Raw genomic sequence first — 23,347 nt, forward strand, 5'->3', positions numbered from 1 at the left:
CATGGCACGGTCTCACGATCACCGAGCTCTGGCGGCAGACGCCTTAGTTCAAGATTGGTCGCAATTCCGGCTACCTTATGTGTTCCCACCTCTGGCATTGTTACCCAGAGTGCTGCGCAAGATCAGGGCCGACTGCCGTCGTGCCATCCTCGTCGCTCCAGACTGGCCGAGGAGATCGTGGTACCCAGATCTGTGGCACCTCACGGTAGGCCAACCATGGGCACTACCAGAACGACCAGACTTGCTATCTCAAGGGCCGTTTTTCCACCTGAATTCTGCGGCCCTGAACCTGACTGTGTGGCCATTGAGTCCTGGATCCTAGCGTCTTCAGGATTATCTCGAAATGTTATTACCACCATGAGACAGGCTAGAAAACCATCCTCCGCCAAGATCTACCACAGGACGTGGAAGATATTCTTATCTTGGTGCGCGGCTCAGGGAGTTCCTCCCTGGCCTTTTGCATTGCCTACTTTTCTTTCCTTCCTGCAATCCGGGTTGGAAAAAGGTTTGTCGCTCAGCTCCCTTAAAGGACAAGTCTCAGCGCTATCTGTATTTTTTCAGAAACGCCTAGCACGACTTACTCAGGTGCGCACGTTCCTGCAAGGAGTTGGTCATATCGTCCCTCCTTACAAGCGGCCGTTAGAGCCCTGGGATCTGAACAAGGTTCTAATTGCTCTCCAGAAGCCGCCTTTCGAGCCTATGAAGGATGTTTCCCTTTCTCGTCTTTCACAGAAAGTGGCTTTTCTAGTAGCGGTCACGTCTCTTCGGAGAGTGTCCGAGCTAGCGGCGCTCTCATGCAAATCTCCCTTCCTGGTGTTTCACCAGGACAAGGTGGTTCTACGTCCGGTTCCTGAGTTTCTCCCTAAGGTGGTATCCCCCTTTCATCTCAATCAGGATGTCACATTACCTTCCTTGTGTCCTCATCCGGTTCATCAATTTGAGAAAGGTTTGCATTTGTTGGATCTGGTCAGAGCACTCAGGATCTACATTTCCCGCACGGCGCCCTTACGCCGCTCGGATGCACTCTTTGTCCTTGTCGCTGGTCAGCGTAAAGGGTCGCAAGCTTCCAAATCCACCCTGGCTCGGTGGATCAAGGAACCGATTCTTGAAACCTACCGTTCTGCGGGGCTTCCGGTTCCTTCAGGGCTGAAGGCCCATTCTACCAGAGCCGTGGGTGCGTCCTGGGCATTACGGCACCAGGCTACGGCTCAGCAGGTGTGCCAGGCGGCTACCTGGTCGAGTCTGCACACCTTTACCAAGCATTATCAGGTGCATACCTACGCTTCGGCGGACGCCAGCCTAGGTAGACAAGTCCTTCAGGCGGCGGTTGCCCACCTGTAAGACAGGGCTGTTTGACGGCCCTATCACGAGGTATTCTTTTACCCACCCAGGGACTGCTTTTGGACGTCCCAATTGTCTGGGTCTCCCAATTAGGAGCGACAAAGAAGAAGGGAATTTTGTTTACTTACCGTAAATTCCTTTTCTTCTAGCTCCAATTGGGAGACCCAGCACCCGCCCTGTTTTCTTAGGGATTTTTGTTTTTTTCGAGTACACATGTTGTTCATGTTGAATGGTTTCAGTTCTCCGATGTTTCTTCGGATTGAATTTGTCTTTAAACCTGTTATTGGCTTTCCTCCTTCTTGCTTTTGCACTAAAACTGAGGAGCCCGTGATCCCACGGGGGGGTGTATAGCCAGAAGGGGAGGGGCCTTACACTTTTAAGTGTAATACTTTGTGTGGCCTCCGGAGGCAGTAGCTATACACCCAATTGTCTGGGTCTCCCAATTGGAGCTAGAAGAAAAGGAATTTACGGTAAGTAAACAAAATTCCCTTCTTTTTCAGTGTCGCGCCGCAGCAGTGAGGAACTGAAACGTGACATCACTGTACCAGATGGGGGTTCTCCTTCTCCTTTGATGTCAATGACATCATCTTCACCACAACTTTCTCTCACTTCTTCCTCTCCCACGGCGTCTGTGACACCGACTGCTCGAAGCCGCATCAGGTATAATAAACTGACCCTAGTGTTCTCGTGTCCTGTAGATGTCCTCTGAAGTTAAATGATGCGTTCGGTCTAAATTCCATTTTTCAGTGCTTGCTGTAGTCTGTGTAGTTCTAATTTGATGCTGCAGTGTAGAATAAGCTCACTTTTGCGCTTACTTATTATTTATTGATTTTTTTTTATTTTTGGCTGGAGGACAGGACTGTGCTTTTTATTGGGCACATTAGATACTGAAAAGGAGCAGAGCAATATGTTTTATTGAGTATTTTCAATATGCCTATATTTTATTCGGTATTTTCAATATGCCTAAAATCTGCAGCAAAATCCAGAAGTTGCACCTATTTTATGACAGCATATTTTCCCTCTGCATGGCACTGCGTGAAATCTGGTTTCCCTGTTGGATTAATCCACATTTGGGCATATTTTAGATTTGTATAACCCTACTTGTATAACCCTTTTTGTATAACCTTACTCTTATGCATTGGACTGTACAATGCAAACCTGCAACGATTACTCCCCGTGTGAACATGGCTTAAAGTGTGCATTCACCTTTTGAACACTATTTTCCAGGTTTATATAGTAAATATTTACATAAAATACTTTGTGCAAATACATTGAATTTACTTCTCTTGTACTGACGCTGAGTTACAGCCTGTATTATAGACCCGAGATGCATTCACAATTGCTATTGGAAACAGTCGACAGAAACTCCCTTAACAGGTTAGATGAGCTTCTAAAATGCAATACTCTGTGCTCCGCTGTGTTCTGGGCGAGGTAGCTTTTTCTGCATCAGATTCCTATACAGTACCTGGTGCTGAATACTACACGTCCCAGAATGCTAATCACTAGCGCACATTCTATACAGACTGTGGGGTATCAACTAAATGAACTTTTCTTTGCTTCTTGTTTTTGCATTCCGCTTATTTTCATTTCCGCTTCCTATTTCTTTCTTTATATTTTATTGTCTCATGTTTTACAATTAATGTGTTTATTGCATATAGGGAAGAACGGAAGGACCCCTTGTCGGCCCTTGCCAGGGAATATGGTGGTTCCAAGAGGAATGCTTTGCTGAAATGGTGCCAGAAAAAAACTGAAGGATACCCGGTAAGCATGGTGGGGTGCGGAGTAAAGGCTGACCATCTTCATACATGTCACCTTACATATCAGCCGTGTTGGCACTGCATGGGTTATCATGTAAATATGGATTTGACCCTGAACAAGCGTAGGCAGATTGTTAAGTTGGATAATTAGGTCCTGGGTTATTAAGCAGCACTTTTTCTCCCGGGAGCGGATGAAGGATAGTTACCGGGATACATGTTGCTCCATCTGTCCAGAACCAGGAAGGAATTAGCAAATGCTCTTTAAATACACAGATGTCGTCGGTTGGATGACTGTTACTTTATCCTTTCCATAGTATAAACAGTGGTTTTAGGGTGGCACAACTTTGGGATGTTCTAGATATATTGTCCTGTCATTCTTTGGATTGTAAATGTATTTAGTCACTGTATCTCAATTTCTTATCTTTAAATATGTTTGTTAACCTAGAGGTTAGATCAACTTAATGGTATACTTCGGATTTTAGCTTTTTATTCTTGGTTGGCATCACCATCCTAATTTCATGGCATATCTCTAAGCTGTTGACTTGACCATAATGAATCTGCCATAGAGTTTAAAGGCCCTGTCTCACACAGAGATAAATCTGCGGCAGATCTGTGGTTGCAGTGAAATTGTGGACAATCAGTGCCAGGTTTGTGGCTGTGTACAAATGGAACAATATGTCCATGATTTCACTGCAACCACAGATCTGCCAAAGATTTATCTCTGTGTGTGACGGGGGCTTAACTGTGTAAGATTGGTTTCACACATCCGTGCTTGGATAAGAATACTTGGCCTTAAGGCCCTGTCACACACAGAGATAAATCTTTGGCAGATCTGTGGTTGCAGTGAAATCATGGACATATTGTTCCATTTGTACACAGCCACAAACCTGGCACTGATTGTCCACAATTTCACTGCAACCACAGATCTGCCACAGATTTATCTCTGTGTGTGACAGGGCCTTTAAGGCTGGGTCTCCTGATCTTAGCTAGCTACTTCATATATCCCTGTGAGGCAGGAGACCAGTTTGTCAAGCTTGGTATTCCCATCCAAACATATTCCGTGCTTCACGGGCGGGTGACCCCAGCCTTACAGCATTGGATTCCTGTTTTGGATTTTTCCCTTTCCACTGCAACAAGCAAACTTGACAAATCCACATCAAAATGAGAATTTTGTGACGACTTAGCTGCTGCTAATTCTGCAGTGATGAGTATGCCACTTGACCTGTACCATTACCATATCAATATCCAATAGGCGGGGAAGGAGATGTTAAAAACTATTTGCTTTACAACCTATTAAAACCAATGTGACAGACCTCCAGTAACATATTAGTCCCCTTAGACTCAAGGAATTTAATCTTTCCTAGAAACGGTAACTTTTTTGTCTGCAGTTGAAGCACAGGAGGATAGATTAATGGGCTATAACATGAACAGCCATATTGTTGGTGTAAAGGTCATGTGACTTCCTGGCAAATAAGGCCCTGTGCCAAGTATTAGAGAAGCGTCTTCCTGCTCAGCTGTGTGGGCACTGTGCTGGGGATGAAACATTTACAATGCACTTAGTTCTGTAAGTGTTCTGCTCTATTTTCTCACAGTAAAAGATCTGGTTACGGTCTAGATCTTTCCTGCAGAGTGACGGTAAACCAGCGATTGTATTGCAGAAAGCAGAATATTTACACAAATCTGTTCTTGTCGATTTCCTTTTTATCTATTTGCATATGTGTTGATCAGTTCTTGTTAAATCTGCATTTTTTTTTCTTTAGGTGTTTTTATGTGTTTCTTTTTACAAGTTTGTATGGTGTTACTTGTAATTAGGTTTTCATAGATTTGTTTTGGGGATGATCGAATATCACAAATATTCGGCAATATTCAGCTTCGTGAATCTCCGACAAATAGGTCTCCGCTATGCGAATATTTGATGCGCAATGTAAGTCTATAGGAAGCCCGAATAGTTGCTATTCGACAACTATTCGGGTTTCCCATAGACTTAAATTGCGCATCGAATATTTGCAAATAGTCGAATAGCAGAGTCCTATTTGGCAAATATGGGCGTTGACGAATATTTGCGGTATTCAATCATTCCTTATATTAATATATGAACCTTATGTTAGTGCATGGTCCCATGTACGGTGTAGTGATTGTACAATCACACGTGCAGCACAACTGTTGGGGCTTTTCCTGGTTTGTGGTAAAAACATTTCTTCATGGAATAGAAAATAATAAATGGTATATCTTATCAGAAAGATTATCTGATAAGGACATTAAAGTAATATTTTTAGTTTCTAACATTTTTTTAACCTTTTAGTTATTTGCGCCAAAATACTTACACTATTAGTCGCATGGGCTCGCTGTGGCACAGGAAACATCGACGCTGAGTATCATGATTCACGGAGGAGGGATGGCCACCTGAGATAGGAAGCTAATCAAACATATAGTTACCTACCTTCCATACTTTCAGAAATGTGCGGAAATCAAACTCACATTGGGTAAAATGGATCTCACGCAACTAATTTAAAGGTTGCACTGGATAGGCAATAATTGTTAAAGTGGTATTCCCATCTCCAAGACCCTATCCCAATATGTTGTAGGTGTAATAGTAATAATATTATCAAATACCTTCAATTAGAAATATAGTATAGTTCTTCTAATTCACTGTCACCTCATGTTCAGGGCATGCAGGACCTTAGGTATCCATGGTTACGACCACGCATATAGTCACAGTTAGTTGCTAGAACTACTTATGATAGACTAGAAGGTGGCCCGATTCTAACGCATCGGGTATTCTAGAATTTACGTATTGTGTAGTTAATGTATGTTTTTTGTTTTTTATATATATATATATATATATATATACAGTCAGGGCCAGAAATATTTGGACAGTGACACAAGTTTTGTTATTTTAGCTGTTTACAAAAACATGTTCAGAAATACAATTATATATATAATATGGGCTGAAAGTGCACACTCCCAGCTGCAATATGAGAGTTTTCACATCCAAATCGGAGAAAGGGTTTAGGAATCATAGCTCTGTAATGCATAGCCTCCTCTTTTTAAAGGGACCAAAAGTAATTGGACAAGGGACTCTAAGGGCTGCAATTAACTCTGAAGGCGTCTCCCTCGTTAACCTGTAATCAATGAAGTAGTTAAAAGGTCTGGGGTTGATTACAGGTGTGTGGTTTTGCATTTGGAAGCTGTTGCTGTGACCAGACAACATGCGGTCTAAGGAACTTTGAGGTGAATTGAGGTGAAGCAGAACATCCTGAGGCTGAAAAAAAAGAAAAAATCCATCAGAGAGATAGCAGACATGCTTGGAGTAGTAAAATCAACAGTCGGGTACATTCTGAGAAAAAAGGAATTGACTGGTGAGCTTGGGAACTCAAAAAGGCCTGGGCGTCCACGGATGACAACAGTGGTGGATGATCGCCGCATACTTTCTTTGGTGAAGAAGAACCCGTTCACAACATCAACTGAAGTCCAGAACACTCTCAGTGAAGTAGGTGTATCTGTCTCTAAGTCAACAGTAAAGAGAAGACTCCATGAAAGTAAATACAAAGGGTTCACATCTAGATGCAAACCATTCATCAATTCCAAAGATAGACAGGCCAGAGTTAAATTTGCTGAAAAACACCTCATGAAGCCAGCTCAGTTCTGGAAAAGTATTCTATGGACAGATGAGACAAAGATCAACCTGTACCAGAATGATGGGAAGAAAAAAGTTTGGAGAAGCAAGGGAACGGCACATGATCCAAGGCACACCACATCCTCTGTAAAACATGGTGGAGGCAACGTGATGGCATGGGCATGCATGGCTTTCAATGGCACTGGGTCACTTGTGTTTATTGATGACATAACAGCAGACAAGAGTAGCTGGATGAATTCTGAAGTGTACCGGGATATACTTTCAGCCCAGATTCAGCCAAATGCTGCAAAGTTGATCGGACGGCGCTTCATAGTACAGATGGACAATGACCCCAAGCATACAGCCAAAGCTACCCAGGAGTTCATGAGTGCAAAAAAGTGGAACATTCTGCAATGGCCAAGTCAATCACCAGATCTTAACCCAATTGAGCATGCATTTCACTTGCTCAAATCCAGACTTAAGACGGAAAGACCCACAAACAAGCAAGACCTGAAGGCTGCGGCTGTAAAGGCCTGGCAAAGCATTACGAAGGAGGAAACCCAGCGTTTGGTGATGTCCATGGGTTCCAGACTTAAGGCAGTGATTGCCTCCAAAGGATTCGCAATAAAATATTGAAAATAAAAATATTTTGTTTGGGTTTGGTTTATTTGTCCAATTACTTTTGACCTCCTAAAATGTGGAGTGTTTGTAAAGAAATGTGTACAATTCCTACAATTTCTATCAGATATTTTTGTTCAAACCTTCAAATTAAACGTTACAATCTGCACTTGAATTCTGTTGTAGAGGTTTAATTTCAAATCCAATGTGGTGGCATGCAGAGCTCAACTCGCGAAAATTGTGTCACTGTCCAAATATTTCTGGACCTAACTGTATATAGATAGATATAGATAGATATAGATAGATATAGATAGATATAGATAGATATAGATAGATAGATGTTGTGTGTAGTTGCCAGTGTTTGTGTAGGGCGCTGTAAATGTTCTGGGTGTTGTCTGGGTGTGCGGGGGGGGTGAGAGCAGTGTTGTTTGTGTGTTGCGTTGTTTGTGGAGCGCTTTGTGTCTGCAGCGTTCTGTGTGTGGTGCTGTGTGTGTTGCGCGGTTTGTGTGGGTTTGGAGTGCGTGTGTGTTTCTTGAGAGATGCTATACTGGAGTATCTCAAGAAAAATAACCTTATGACAGAGTATCAACATGGGTTTATGAGGGATCGATCCTGTCAAACTAATTTGATCAGCTTCTATGAAGAGGTAAGTTCAAGCCTGGACCAGGGAAAGGCAGTGGATGTTGTGTATATGGACTTTTCAAAAGCTTTTGATACGGTGCCACACAAAAGGTTGGTACATAAAATGAGAATAATGGAGATAGGGGAAAATATGTGTAACTGGGTTAAAAACTGGCTCAGTGATAGGAAACAAAGGGTGGTTATTAATGGTACGTACTCGGACTGGGTCTCAGTTCATAGTGGGATACCACAGGGGTCAGTATTGGGCCCGCTTCTTTTCAACATATTTATAAATGACCTTGTTGGGGGCATGCGGAGTAGAATTTCAATATTTGCAGATGATACTAAACTCTGCAGGGTAATCAATACAGAGGAGGATAATTTTATATTACAGGGAGATTTATGTAAATTGGAGGATTGGGCTGAGAAGTGGCAATTGAAGTTTAATGTAGATAAATGTAAGGTCATGCACTTGGGTAGAGGAAATAAAATGTATGATTATGTACTTAATTGTAGAACACTGGGTAAAACAGACACAGAAAAAGACTTGGGTGTTTGGGTGGATGGTAAACTTCACTTTAGTGGACAGTGTCAGGCAACTGCTGCCAGGGCTAATAAAATAATGGGATGTATTAAAAGAGGTATAAGTGTTCATGAAAAAAATATAGTTCTACCTCTGTACAAGTCACTAGTGCGACCGCACTTAGAATACTGTGTACAATTCTGGTCACCGATATATAAGAAGGACATAGCTGAACTGGAGAGGGTGCAGAGAAGAGCGACCAAGATTATTAGAGGAATGGGTGGGCTGCAATACCAAGACAGGTTATTAAACTTGGGGTTATTTAGTTTGGAAAAACGAAGGCTTAGGGGGATCTAATCACAATGTATAAATATATGAGGGGACAGTACAGAGACCTTTCCAAAGATCTTTTTACACCTAGGCCTGCGACTGGAACACGGGGGCATCTGCTACGTCTTGAGGAAAGAAGGTTTAATCATAATCACAGACGAGGATTCTTTACTGTACGAGCAGTGAGACTATGGAACTCTCTACCGCATGATGTTGTAATGAGTGATTCACTACTAACATTTAAGCAGAGCCTGGGTGCCTTTCTTGAAAAATTTAATATTACCAGTTATGTATATTAGATTTTATGACAGGGTATTGATCCAGGGAACTAGTCTGATTGCCGGATGTGGAGTCAGGAAGGACATTTTTTCCCCATTGGAACTTGTTTGCCACATTGGGGTTTTTTTTGCCTTCCTCTGGATCAACATGTTAGGCTACGGGTTGAACTAGATGGACGTAGAGTCTCCCTTTAACCTTAAAAACTATGAAACTATGTGTGTTTTGGGGGAGGTATGTTTTGTGCAGTGTGTGTGTTGCGCGGTATGTGCGTATATTTATGTATGCCGCAGTGTTTGTGTGTTGGGTGTTGTGTGTGTGCGCCGTTGTCTGTGTGTGGATGTCTGTGTAGGGCGGTGTTTGTGGTTCCCAGTGTGTGTGTGGTGTGTTGTGCGGTGCGCGTGTGGCTGTGTGTGTGTGTGTGTGTTTTGGGGGGAGGTGTGCACCCCCATCGTGCTCCATCCCCCATGCTGCGCACCCCCCATCATGCTCCATCTCCCATGCTGCGCACCCCGCATCGTGCTCCATCTCCCATGTCCCCCCCCTCATCGTGCTCCATCCCCCATGCTGTGCACCCCCATCGTGCTCCATCCCCCATGCTGTGCACCCCCATCGTGCTCCATCCCCCATGCTGCGCACCCCCCATCGTGCTCCATCCCCCATGCTGCGCACCCCCCCATGCTGCGCACCCCCCATTGTGCTCCATCCCCCATGCTGCGCATCCCCCATCGTGCTCCATCCCCCATGCTGCACACTCCCCATCGTGCTCCATCCCCCATGCTGCGCACTCCCCATCGTGCTCCATCCCCCATGCTGCGCACTCCCAAACGTGCTCCATCCGCCATGCTGCGCACTCCCAAACGTGCTCCATCCGCCATGCTGCGCACTCCCAAACGTGCTCCATCCGCCATGCTGCGCACTCCTAAACGTGCTCCATCCTCCATGCTGCGCACCCCCCATCGTGCTCCATCCCCCATGCTGCACCAGCATCAGCCTCTCTGCCCGCAGCATCAGCCTCTCTGCCCGCAGCATCAGCCTCTCTGCCCGCAGCATCAGCCTCTCTGCCCGCAGCATCAGCCTCTCTGCCCGCAGCATCAGCCTCTCTGCCCGCAGCATCAGCCTCTCTGCCCGCAGCATCAGCCTCTCTGCCCGCAGCATCAGCCTCTCTGCCCGCAGCATCAGCCTCTCTGCCCGCAGCATCAGCCTCTCTGCCCGCAGCATCAGCCTCTCTGCCCGCAGCATCAGCCTCTCTGCCCGCAGCATCAGCCTCTCTGCCCGCAGCATCAGCCTCTCTGCCCGCAGCATCAGCCTCTCTGCCCGCAGCATCAGCCTCTCTGCCCGCAGCATCAGCCTCTCTGCCCGCAGCATCAGCCTCTCTGCCCGCAGCATCAGCCTCTCTGCCCGCAGCATCAGCCTCTCTGCCCGCAGCATCAGCCTCTCTGCCCGCAGCATCAGCCTCTCTGCCCGCAGCATCAGCCTCTCTGCCCGCAGCATCAGCCTCTCTGCCCGCAGCATCAGCCTCTCTGCCCGCAGCATCAGCCTCTCTGCCCGCAGCATCAGCCTCTCTGCCCGCAGCATCAGCCTCTCTCCTCCCAGCATCAGCCTCTCTCCTCCCAGCATCAGCCTCTCTCCTCCCAGCATCAGCCTCTCTCCTCCCAGCATCAGCCTCTCTCCTCCCAGCATCAGCCTCTCTCCTCCCAGCATCAGCCTCTCTCCTCCCAGCATCAGCCTCTCTCCTCCCAGCATCAGCCTCTCTCCTCCCAGCATCAGCCTCTCTCCTCCCAGCATCAGCCTCTCTCCTCCCAGCATCAGCCTCTCTCCTCCCAGCATCAGCCTCTCTCCTCCCAGCATCAGCCTCTCTCCTCCCAGCATCAGCCTCTCTCCTCCCAGCATCAGCCTCTCTCCTCCCAGCATCAGCCTCTCTCCTCCCAGCATCAGCCTCTCTCCTCCCAGCATCAGCCTCTCTCCTCCCAGCATCAGCCTCTCTCCTCCCAGCATCAGCCTCTCTCCTCCCAGCATCAGCCTCTCTCCTCCCAGCATCAGCCTCTCTGTCCCCAGCATCAGCCTCTCTGTCCCCAGCATCAGCCTCTCTGTCCCCAGCATCAGCCTCTCTGTCCCCAGCATCAGCCTCTCTGTCCCCAGCATCAGCCTCTCTGTCCCCAGCATCAGCCTCTCTGTCCCCAGCATCAGCCTCTCTGTCCCCAGCATCAGCCTCTCTGTCCCCAGCATCAGCCTCTCTGTCCCCAGCATCAGCCTCTCTGTCCCCAGCATCAGCCTCTCTGTCCCCAGCATCAGCCTCTCTGTCCCCAGCATCAGCCTCTCTGTCCCCAGCATCAGCCTCTCTGTCCCCAGCATCAGCCTCTCTGTCCCCAGCATCAGCCTCTCTGTCCCCAGCATCAGCCTCTCTGTCCCCAGCATCAGCCTCTCTGTCCCCAGCATCAGCCTCTCTGTCCCCAGCATCAGCCTCTCTCCTCCCAGCATCATCCTCTCTCCTCCCAGCCTACCCCAGCCTCAGCCTCCCCCAGCATCAGCCTCTCTCCTCCCAGCATCAGCCTTTTCAGTCCCTAGCATCAGCCTCTCTCCTCCCAGCCTACCCCAGCCTCAGCCTCCCCCAGGATCAGCCTCTCTCCTCCCAGCCTCCTCCAGCACGCCGTGCTCCTCTGCCAACACTCACAGATCCGATCGCATACACTCACACACACCCACACACACCCGATCGCATACACTCACACACACCCGATCGCATACACTCACGCACACACACATTGACGATATTGCACATATGCGCTCACACTCACAACATCCGGAGATACCACATGCTTCTGGCCATGTGATCCTCCGGCAGGTCCTGGAAGCTCACAGCACAGTATCGCCGCCGAGAAGCAAGCGATATCCCAGGATGTTGTGAGTGTGTGGATGCGATGTGATGTGTGTGTGTGTGTGTGTGTGTGTGTGCTGTTATGTGTGTGCGTGTGTGTATGTTCCGCCGCTGCAGGACCTTGATGCGCTGGTAACTATGCTACCATGGTTACCAGCGTATCTCGTCCCCCGCTCGCACGGGAGCCCACACCAGCATACGCCGGCAGCCCCAGCAATGCGAGGGTATGTGTCGGCTGGTTTGGCGGCGTACGCTGATGTGGGCTTCCGGGGGTACAGTACTCACCTGTGAGTCGTGGCTCCATGACCGTATCAGTTTGGGGAATGCGTGGGGGGCAGGGCCAGAGCTAGCGTGCATTGTGTGAGGGGGGCGGGGCGTGGCCGAGTTGCCAATGCCTGCAGGGTGCCGGGGCGAGAGGCCAATCTGTGGGGGGGGCGGAGCCTGGGCGAGCGGCCGGCCAATCCGTGTGGGGGCGGAGCCTGGGCGAGCGGCCAATCCGTGCGGGGGGCGGAGCCTGGGCGAGCCCAGCGGCCAATCAGCTTTGTGTCACCGTAAGGACACAATTTTGGAGCAAGACAGACAGACAGAATAAGGCAATTATATATATATATATAGATACCTAAGGTTCTGCAACGCCCTGCACATGAGGTAAGAGACATGGCTATATCATGAGAACTATACTACATTTCTAATTGGAGGTATTTGCTAATATTATTATTACGCCTACTAAATATTGGGATAGAATCTTGGATATGAGAATTACCCTTTAAGTCCATATGGCTCCCTGATTTTGCAGCCACTTTTTACCAGAATTGGAGGCTTATGTCTTCCATTCTTGCATAGACACAAGACAATTGCATGGAGCAGCCATTTATGTATGTGTCTTGATGCTCCATGTATTGCCTCCCTGAACAACCTTAGTGGTTTGGTGGCCCTTCATGTATTACAATCTGATAAATTGACCTATTGGCACATCATAAGGTTTGTTGAGGGTGATTAACAGTAATGCCAAAATCTTATAAGGGCTATTTCAGGAATTTGATATGAATTGCCTATCCTTAGAATAGATCATAAATATTGTATTTGTGGGGCACTTAACACCCAACAACCTGCCTTGCAGCGGACTGAAGTACACAGTGTACGGAGCCAGAGCCTTACAGCTCCATACACTGTGTAGCGGCCATTTTCGGGTGCCACAGTTCAGCTGCATTTTAAGTGAAGGGGAGCTATGGTACAGTACTCGAGAACAGCTGTTACGCAGTGTATGAAACCGTGGTAGTCTGGTTCTTTGCACCCTATTTCTGGCCATTATGAGACCTAAAAACAGCTGATTGCTAGTGGTGTCAGACACCCACAAATTTGATTGACGACTTAAGTCCTGGATACCCCCTTTAAGGAAACAATGTTTTTTTATGCAAGGCAGATTGCTCTTATACTAGAAACTCCCTAACTCTCATATGCTCTTTAAAAGCACCACTCCATAATTTATTGTGGGACTTTTTTTCAACGTTGGAGTGGCGCTTTAAATCTAAAACTCCTGTCATATACTCTATACATTCTGTCGGCAACATGTTTTACCAACACTGCTCCGGTCCCACGTCACCAGCTTGTGCCAGTAACTTCTGACTGTCCGGAAGTCAGAATTTGTCACAAGCTCCCAATGCATCTTTGAGAGCCAGAATGAGGCTCTCATAGACTTGTATTGATTTGTGACCTCCAGCACGCTCCAGTATTTCATGGCAGGTCACAAATCGCTGGTGCCCAACGGAGTGGCGGTGATAGAGGGTGAAGCTTCCAGAAGGGGAGCACCAGACGGGTCAGGGGGTTTGCAGTTAAAGCACCACTCCAAATTGCTTGGGGCTTTAAAACGGATTTCCCACCCCGGGTCCTTGTCTTCTCAACATTCACCTAAGGCTAGGTTCATATTTCCGTTGTTTTGCATCAGACACATGCGTTGCTTGACGCTTGTGGCTGATGCGTTGTACAACGGATGACAAGAATTGGAATTCATTGTCATGATAAAGCAGATTCCGTTGTAAAACGAAAGAGAGAGAACGATCAGCTGATCGTTCCCAATAGCCGGCCATCGGCTTTTGAGAGCGATCAGCTGATCTCCCGGCCGCCGCCTTTTGAGATCGATCAGCTGATCGCCCAGCGGCCGGCTTCTGTGAACGATCAGGTGATCGGCCGGCTATTGTGACCGATCAGCTGATCGCTCTCAAAAGCCGGCGGCCGGGAGATCACCTGATCGCTCACAGAAGCCGGGTAATCAGCTGATCGTTCGGCTGCCGAGAGAGAGACATTCATTTGAATGATTAAACACAAGATTTGAGCATGCGCAGTGAAAACATAAGGATTCCGCTGCTCAAAAAACGTTACATGCGGTATTCCTGCCGCCCGACGGTCAGACGTTCCACGACTGATCAGTCGGGCGGCGGATGCAACGCAAGGGCATCAGTCGCAATCCGCTGCTCATACAAGTATATGGGAAACAACGGAATCCGCCAAACGAATTGTGTTGTTTATCAGAGCGGCGGATTGTGACTGATCATAAACAATGGAAATGTGAACCTAGCTTAAGGAGTTATGGGGTGTGTGAAGACTAAGATAATTTCTCTGTCTGTTTCTTTTCCTTATGTAGCTTTCTAAATGTGATGTTCCTTGGAGATTTTCCACACACAGTTTGAGTTCATCTGTTCTTTATTATCATTTATTTTCTATTTATTATTTCTGTTATGAATTCTCACATTGTAGCTTAGACAAGAACTATTCAGAATATTGGTATTTACCATATATGCTAGCAAGGTATATTAAAGAGGTTGTCCACTACTTTTACATTGATGGCCTATCCTTAGGATAGGTCATCAATGTAAGATTGGCCGTGGTCCGACACCCAGCACCCCTGCCAATCAGCTGTTCTCGGTCCCGGCGCTGGCAGCAAGCAGCTGGAAATGCTCAGTTCCGGAGCTCCTCTGTCGTCTGGTAGTGGCTGCTAGGTACTGCACATTCGCCTTCCATTCAGATCAATAGGAGGTGGATGTGCAGTACTCAGCCGCGGTCACTGCTAGAAGATGGAGCAATTCTGGAGCTGAGCATTTCCAGCTGCCCGCTGCTGCTGCCAGGAGCAAGAGTAGCTGATCAAAAGGTGCGGGGTGTTGGACCCTGGCCAATCAGACATTGATGACCTATCCTAAGGATATGCCATCAATGTAAAAGTAGTGGATAACCCCTTTTAATCTTCTGAGTAGACTGGCATAAATGGCATGACTTTGAGGTCCGGCATATTGGAAGATATTTAGGTTTTTAGATTTATAACCAATTTGGGCCTACAACTTACCGTGAATGGATCTAGCATGCTGTGTTATCTGCATGAATATAGGTTACAGCTCATGAGAAAATGTAAACTTTGCCTTTCCTATACACGGTAATTAAAAAAACTTGTATGAACAAAGCAATCGTGAATAGACTCCAAGAGAGTTATAAATCTAGACTCATATTTATAAAAATGCAAATGAAAAATCCTTTGTAATTATCTCACATAGAAGCTATTTCCAAGAATCTGTGATCTCAGGAGGTTGCAGACTATTAGTGAAACCTGAATTTCTGCACCTTGTGTGTCCTCGGATCTGCTGGTTAATGAGATGCTCAGGCTGGACTCCACGATTAAGCAGGTCATAGCTATTGTGTGTGTCTGCGCGCCTCAGCACGTACAGCTGTTCTAGAGTCAGGAAATGAATTCTTTATTATTATTGGTATTATTTTAGTTTCTTCCCAGAAATGAATTTGACCCAAGGACAGGCGGGGGTAGAGAAGACATGGACAGCGGGAGGGAACTTCCTGCTCCAGTGAGAAGGAGATTCCTTTCTATTACGATATACAGTATTACACAGATTTCTCCAAACTCGTAACGCACGTTCTTCGTCATGTATAATAAGACATTGGATTTATCTTTTCATGTATCTTAAATACTACTTAACCAAATTCCAGAAATGGAATTTTCAGAGGTCTTGGTTAATTCATTTTTTAAATTTTTATTAAATTGGACTGAAAAATTGTGATATTTAGTAAAAATCTTCTTCCTTGGCACTTAGTGTTTTGACACAATTCAATACACAATAAAAAAGAGCCGTGCCCATACAAGATTGCAGAATGACGGGATTAGGACCAATATATGGGGAATGTTGAACTGCTTTAGGAAGGAATGTATGCTTCTTTTCAGGCAAGGAAATGGATGTATTCAGATATACCAGGTGTCCACAAAAGACATCCAGCCTTCCTTTAATGTGCTTTTATTTGATCTCTTTATTTTTGTTTTGTGTATACACTGACCATACCATGCAATTTACACAAGTTATCCCCATAAACTGGACAGTATAGTTGAGATCCTTACACAGTTTTATGTTTTACAGAATATCGATATCACAAATTTCAGCAGCAGTTGGAATGATGGCCTCGCATTCTGCGCTTTACTGCACACCTACCTTCCTGCCCACATCCCATACCAGGAACTGAGCAACCAAGACAAGGTAACTAACAGCTGTATTGGGGTTATAGCCATACACTGAAATCCCACTTTATCACCATTATACCAGTCATGACTCTCCAGGTCGTCTCTTGTTCATCATTCCTTTTCTTCACATTTATAGAGGAGAAATTTCACCTTGGCATTCCAAGCAGCTGAAAGTGTGGGCATCAAATCTACCCTGGTGAGTTCCGGAGACTTCATGGAATACAATTTGTCTTTTTTTCCTTTTTAGTTTCACTTTTTTCTTCTTAATTTACTAGGACATAAATGAAATGGTACGAACGGAGCGTCCAGACTGGCAGTGTCTCATGACTTATGTCACATCAATCTACAAGTACTTTGAAACCTGAAATTGAATCTTGCTTATGTCGGTCAAGACCTCCTCCACCATCTGGAATGTCTTTGAGGAGTTGTCGCTGCAAGATTTGCCATTCAGATGAAGAGTGGTAGAAGTGTCTTAACTGCCTAAGATCTTACACAATCTCACCGACATGCCAGACAGACTATGACACACACATCCGTCTATGTGAACTAAGGGTCATCTAATTTTCAGATTGTAGTATCTCAGGATGCAGCTTGTGCCAAGGCAGTGGAAGCAACAAGATGAATGCAGTGGGTTGTATCGGGTTTTAAGTCTTGCTGATGTTCTCCTAGTGCCTTAGCAATGTGCGTCCTTACAGATGCTGTGACCACCATCAAGATACAAATGAAGTAATTCCAAGATGCATAGTAAAGGAATAAACACTAAAGCACATATTGTGCAAACATCTTAACTGCTGCCTTTTGATACCTGATTGTCCCGTTCTTTGTGCCTATAACACTAGTGACAATACTTGTGAATGTTTAGCTACAATAAGCTCTTGGCCTTTGGACATGTGAGAGCTGAAAATGACAAACTGCTGCATTTAAAGTGTTCCTGCAGACTGACCACACTTGGGATATAGCTACAGAGATCTTCCCAGGCTATGTCTTGCACAAACCTCAGACTCCATATCCCATGTTTCTTTAAGAAACTTTGTTTAAGAAAATCTTCACAAGCCGCATACCAGGCTTAGTACATGCTTCCTTCCGCAGGTGCTTGCCCGGGAGGGTTATATTAATATTCAGAATTTTTTTTGTTTAGTGTTCTAGTATTAAAATGGATGCTTTTCATTCCAGTGCACAATGAAATACTAGCATTCCCACTATTCTGTACAACTGCACATGCTTTATGTGGACTTAACAGCATTTCAGCATCCTGTAAAATGTAGACTTGCTGTATTTTTTTTTTTTTTAACTGTTCCTTGATCTTTTTGCAATGTTGAACATTTTCTGTTTATTCCATTACCATCTCTCTTTTTTCAAAAGTCATTCCACTCAGCTCTTTGGGTCAAGTAAAATAATTCTTCAATGGCTTCCCAGTATAGGTTTAAACTGGTAGAACATAAATCTTTTACTTAAGAGCTGACTGAGGATTCACAAGTTTTGGTTAAAATGGCAGTGTTGCTCAATTTGTTAATTTTCGAATTCCGTGTCTGCTCTGCCACTGCACTTTGTCTAATGTACGTATGTTAGGAAAACACAAATTCTTTCTTAAGGTGGTTTGCCTCTATTAGCCAGAATAGAGAATTGCTGAAGACTGTGCACTACAAGGACATTAAGCAGTTTGTACTAAATCTGTGACTTATTCCTTATCTTTAGCTTAATGATCTCTGGGGGTGTGATCACTGGGACCTCACAATCCTGATTCTCAGGATCGGTTGGGGTTCTGACATTTGCACCACCAGTGATCAGTAAGCTATCCCCTAAAATATCCTAACTTGGTGCAAACGCTTTAATAACCTTCACTAGGAAATGATCACAAATCACTTTAGGAACGATGGTCCAGAAAGCTTACAATGGAGCATGTTTGGCTGGTGTACATTCCCTGCCACTTTCGGTTACATACTTTGCAGCTATTTCTGAATGTTGTTTGCCAATTGGCTGTGAAGGTCAGATTATGTAATAGACTTTTCGCCTTCTGATTGCCAGCCTTAGGTATTTATATGAGGTCAATTATATAGGGCATTCATTGTTAAATACCATTACTTAGGGTCCTATTGGCATATTTTATAATGTTAATTTATTTTGTTTTGTTACTTCATACTTTTCTCACATGCACAACTGTAGAAAGTAAACGTTTTGCCAAATTTGTTTTGTAAGTGGGAATCCGAATGAATCTTTGTAACCATTACGGTATATGACTTCTTGTCTTATTCTATGTTAAGTATAAAGTATTTAAACAGAGACTGCCTTCATGATGAATAAAAATGTCTTTGCGGCCTACTTTGCATTGATACTTAAGCTTTAACCACAACTGGGCAGTAGAACCCTATTAAGGCAGTAACCGTAAAATATGTCATCCTTTAGGTTTCTCTCTGCAAGCAAGGTATTACAGGCAGTGTTTTATTATTATTTTATTAATAACATATCTATTACATATGATATATGTAAACATGCGTTGGCTTTGCGATGCAAAAGGGCATTTCCGAAATAAAGACCTAAAGCTTCATTTTCATGTGTCAACATGGTTATTGAGTGTTCCCAGGACCTTCTAAAGATCTCCTGCACTTTCAGGCTTTAAGTTTAAGTATTTTTGATAATTTTTTTTTTTTCATTTGACTCACAATACGGCTGTGTGAATGCCTTAAGAAGGCTAAAATCCCACAGCTAACCAAACAATTGAATTGGGGATGAGCTGTGTGGTCAGATAGCTCCCATTTGGTCATTTGGATGCTTCTATCAAAAAGAAAATTAAGTGGACACATTCTAATGTTCCTGAAATTTTGGCCAGGGCTGTCAAACTAATAGCATACAGGCTTGATATACTGTATAGCTCTTTACCCCCTTACTTCACACAAGTGCTCCTGCATGTGTTGAATATTGTCCCTTGTAGACCAAAACTTAGCATGTAAAACATAAACATAGCATCCTGTCTCACTTACAGTTTCCAACTATTCTGGACAAAAGATCAGCGGAGGCTAAATTATGTATAATATACCATGTCAAGACATTCTTATTCATGTAATGCAGGAGAAGACCGACCACAGTAGATGTTTAAAGAGCAATAAACATCAAAGGAAAACCATCCCAAATATTAGCAAATCTTGGGTACACTGCCTACTTCTTGGGTGTTTAGTCAGCACAAAATAAAGGTTTGTGGTTGAAAGATAAAGTGGTGGAATAGATACAATAGGGACAAATAGGCTTTTCTGACAACTTGTCCATATTATAATCGGTTTTACACTATCACATTTGATACTGTACCACACAGCTTTTTACTAAAGCTTCAGAAACATAGCTAAAGGGGAGAAAACCTGGTGTAAATGTTACTGTATATACCTTAGGTCTAAGATGGAACGTCTCTATGTGAGGAGTGCCAAACATTACAATTCTCTTTCTAGAATTCAAATATGCAAATCGCCTTTTCAGAGAGGAAAAGAAATTAAACTCTACAGTAGTGTCACCTATTGGGGGTCAATATTGAGTTTTATGATTGCTACCCCTAATAGGTGGCATTAGCATTCAAGCCCTCTTTTTTTAGGAAGTTATTTGCATATTTAAATTCCCAGAGGAGCATTGCATGACTTTTAAGTCGTCTTATGCCAGCTTGGCTGTCTTCAAGGAGAAACATTCCCTCTTAAACTCTGTCAGAGGCCTCTCACCCATCCAAATCAGATCTCCTGCTTTGCACTAATGAGTCGCAAACACACCAAAATACGTGTCTGAAAATGGATTGTCTGACTTGTTTTTTTTTTCTTTTGCCTATCATTTGGCAAGGCTAATTAAAGGGTTTTTTTCTTTTTTCTTTTAGGAATGCAACGCACAATAGATGGCACTAGAATTCAGGTCCTCTTCCTTTCAAAGATGCTATTTACATGTTACATGCTTAAAATAAGCAGACGTCAGAAGTGGGGGTACCACAAGGCTAGGTGTTAGACCCAAATACTTTTTAATACCTATAGATACCAAGAGTCATAAAAGGGAAACTGGCATAAAAAAAAAATGCTATTAACCTGCAAATATGGGGTTAATAGCATTCTGATGTTATGCGAATGCTGCAGTGAGCTGCCAGGAGGAAATTAACTTTTTCTTCCAGCAGCCTTCAGTCATAGGGGTATGTCCAGCTTAGATTCAGTCACCATTCGGTACATAGTGAGCGTCGGCTGTAACTACGGTATGTCCTGGCACTAAGTGATATCTGGCCCAGCATTGCATCAGTACAGAGCCAGCTGTCAGTCAGTGCTGGGGTGTGGTGACTCAAGTCTCCGCCTGTATGACTGAAAGCTAGAGGCTTCTGGGAGAAATAAATATCTGTGTGGCGGCTGCACAGTGTCAGAATTCTATTAAGTTGCAGGCTAGCCCCGCATTTGCAGTGTTTTTTAACAGGTTTCCTTTAAAAAAACAACATTTAATTTGATTTAAAAATGTATTCAGGTTCATATAACACGTATAAACGATTCAAAAAAGAGGTCCAATATAGAAGACTACAAATGAGGAAGAACAGTCTAAGTATACATTGCAATTAATGTCAGCGAATGATTAGTCCAATCCTTACAATAGGGTTCGGATAACGATTCAATCAAATAGCGGGTAATGTATGAGATTGATTTGTACTTCCATCTATAAAGAATACACCAAATCATACACGTCGCATCTTGTATACTCATGTCACAAATACAGTAAAAGTTTATATGGCATCTTAATTGCCCAGTAATTACCCTATTCATGGAAATAAGTAACGTATCTAAGGAACGTCCCCAAAGTGGCTAGTATAACAAAGTCTTTAGTAAAAATGAGTGAATATATGTGAGTGGAATTGAATTCTACAAAAATCCACATTCGCCAAAATGTTTTTTTTTCTGTAATTTACTTTAGGGTGAATTCAGCTAAATGTTGACTGCCATTTTTCTAAACCATAAAATGCCAATAAGATGTTAAAAAAATATATAAAAAAATTATACACCCCTTCACCTTACCACTCGCCTCTCTGCTGCCATTTTACTTACATGTTGTTTTTAATATTCAGGGTTTGCCAGTAATGTAATACTACTACTGTACATTTTCCAGGCTTGTAACATCATAACCAAGAAGATTCAAGGATATAAATTGCCACAAAAGAGGCCTTTGCAAAATGCTGTGTAAGGCTTTGTGCGCACTGGAAAATGGAATTTTCTCAAGAAAATTCAGCAGGCATTGAAAGATTTCCGCACCCGCGGTAAAAAAACGCGGCAAACCGCACCCGAAAACCGCATGCGGTTTTACCGCGGTTTTCCACGTGCGGGTTGGTACATGTGCTTTTATTGCATTCAATGCAATATAAAGCACATTGAAAAAAAGAAAAAAAAAGTAATTTCATTCTGAGATAGAGAAATAGACAGACAGAAGAATAGATAGATAGAGTCCCTGTGAGCACACGCTGCATTTCTCACGGTCGGTAGTGTGTTTACATTACCGGCCGTGGGAAATGCCCTGTGGTTACCTATGTTGTCTCGCTGCGAGGCTGCATTCAGCGCTGTGTCAGTCGCGGCTGGATGCCAGCATCGCAGGACGTGGATTACGCCCTAGCTGTGTGTTTCGGGGGGGGGTTAATAAACGGGTGAACTAGGAGCTTTTTTGTGTTTTATTTAAAATAAAGGATTTTTTGGTGTGTGTGTTTTTTCACTTTACTTACGGGTTGATCATGTAAGCTGTCGTGACGCTGCCATGATCAAGCCTGGACTTAGTGGCGGTGATCCGCCGCCATTAACTCCTTACATTACCTTGATTGCCACCGCGTTCACGGCAACAAGAAGAGCCGGGGACACTCCGGTACTGCCGCATAATGGATGCGACAGTCCCGGGGCAGCTGCGGCTGATATTCTCGGCTGCGGGAGGGGGGAGGGAGGCGGGGGAAATTAACCCCGCCCCTTGCTCTCCCCAGCCTGAGAATACCGGGTCGCCGCTGTGTGCTTACCTCGGCTGGAAGGTAAAAATACGGCGGAGCCCACGTGTTTTGTTTTCTATATTTCCGTTTGCTTTCTATGTGTATTCTATATATAATGTGTCTGTGTTCTATGTCTGTGTCTGTGATGCCTGTGTTTTGTGTCTGTGTGTGTCTGTGATGTGTGTGTGTGTGTCTGTGTGTGTGTGTTTACTCTGCTCCGCTTCCTCTTCCTGTCATAATGACATCACTTCCCTGCAAACCGCAGGCAAGCGATGTACATTACCGCAGGTAAACCGCGAAATACCGGAGGGAATAACGCAGGAAAACGCAATGAACTGCACAGAATTTGCTGCCTGCACTATTCCCTGCGTGATTTCACGATTACATGGCAGTCAATGGAGTGAAATCCCGCAGCGACGTGCGGAAAAGAAGTGACATGCAATTGTTTTTGCTGCGGGAATGCCGCAGCAAAACATGCAGCTGTCAAATTCCGCATAGTGCGCACAGCATTTTTTTTTTACATAGGTTTTGCTGGTGATTCACTGCAGAGATGTTATGAATAGTGATGAGCGAGTACTAAAAAGCTCGGGTGCTCGAAGCTCGGGCCGAGCCTCCCAAGATACTCGTGTACTCGGGCCGAGCAACGAGCCCAATGTTATCCTATGGGAGACCCGAGTATTTTTGTGAAATGACCCCCCGGCAGCATGTAGAAACCCTAAAAATGTCACAAAAGTCTCAGAAGAGTGCTCAAATGACATGGCAACAGCATGGGGAAGACCCCTTGAAGCATTTATCACTCAAAAGTCACAGCTGTGAACAATTTTGTCCGCGTTTCACGCCATTTTTACGGACTCACCAGAAAACCTTCCAAAATGACCCCAAAATGATTTTTCATGGCAGAAATGTTAAGGGCACATA

The 23,347-nt window shown here is 44.7% G+C and overlaps 1 protein-coding gene across 3 annotated transcripts in view; it reads left to right on the top strand.

Annotated features, from left to right (window-relative positions):
• Window positions 1–19,015, top strand: part of SPECC1L (sperm antigen with calponin homology and coiled-coil domains 1 like) — a 92,796-nt gene extending 73,781 nt beyond the window's left edge. For 2 of the 3 annotated variants that reach the window (XM_075320788.1, XM_075320800.1), the window contains 6 exons: window positions 1,842–2,001; window positions 2,650–2,718; window positions 3,000–3,102; window positions 16,370–16,486; window positions 16,607–16,666; window positions 16,746–19,015. In XM_075320788.1, the coding sequence (XP_075176903.1) occupies window positions 1,842–2,001; window positions 2,650–2,718; window positions 3,000–3,102; window positions 16,370–16,486; window positions 16,607–16,666; window positions 16,746–16,835 (599 nt within the window). In that variant the 3' untranslated portion in view covers window positions 16,836–19,015. The remainder of the gene's footprint in view (window positions 1–1,841; window positions 2,002–2,649; window positions 2,719–2,999; window positions 3,103–16,369; window positions 16,487–16,606; window positions 16,667–16,745) is intronic. The other variant, XM_075320792.1, reaches the window with a different exon arrangement.
• Window positions 19,016–23,347: the final 4,332 nt, after the last annotated feature.

The sequence above is a fragment of the Anomaloglossus baeobatrachus genome, chromosome 1, assembly GCF_048569485.1.
Source record: "Anomaloglossus baeobatrachus isolate aAnoBae1 chromosome 1, aAnoBae1.hap1, whole genome shotgun sequence".
NCBI classification, from domain to species: Eukaryota; Metazoa; Chordata; class Amphibia; order Anura; family Aromobatidae; genus Anomaloglossus; species Anomaloglossus baeobatrachus.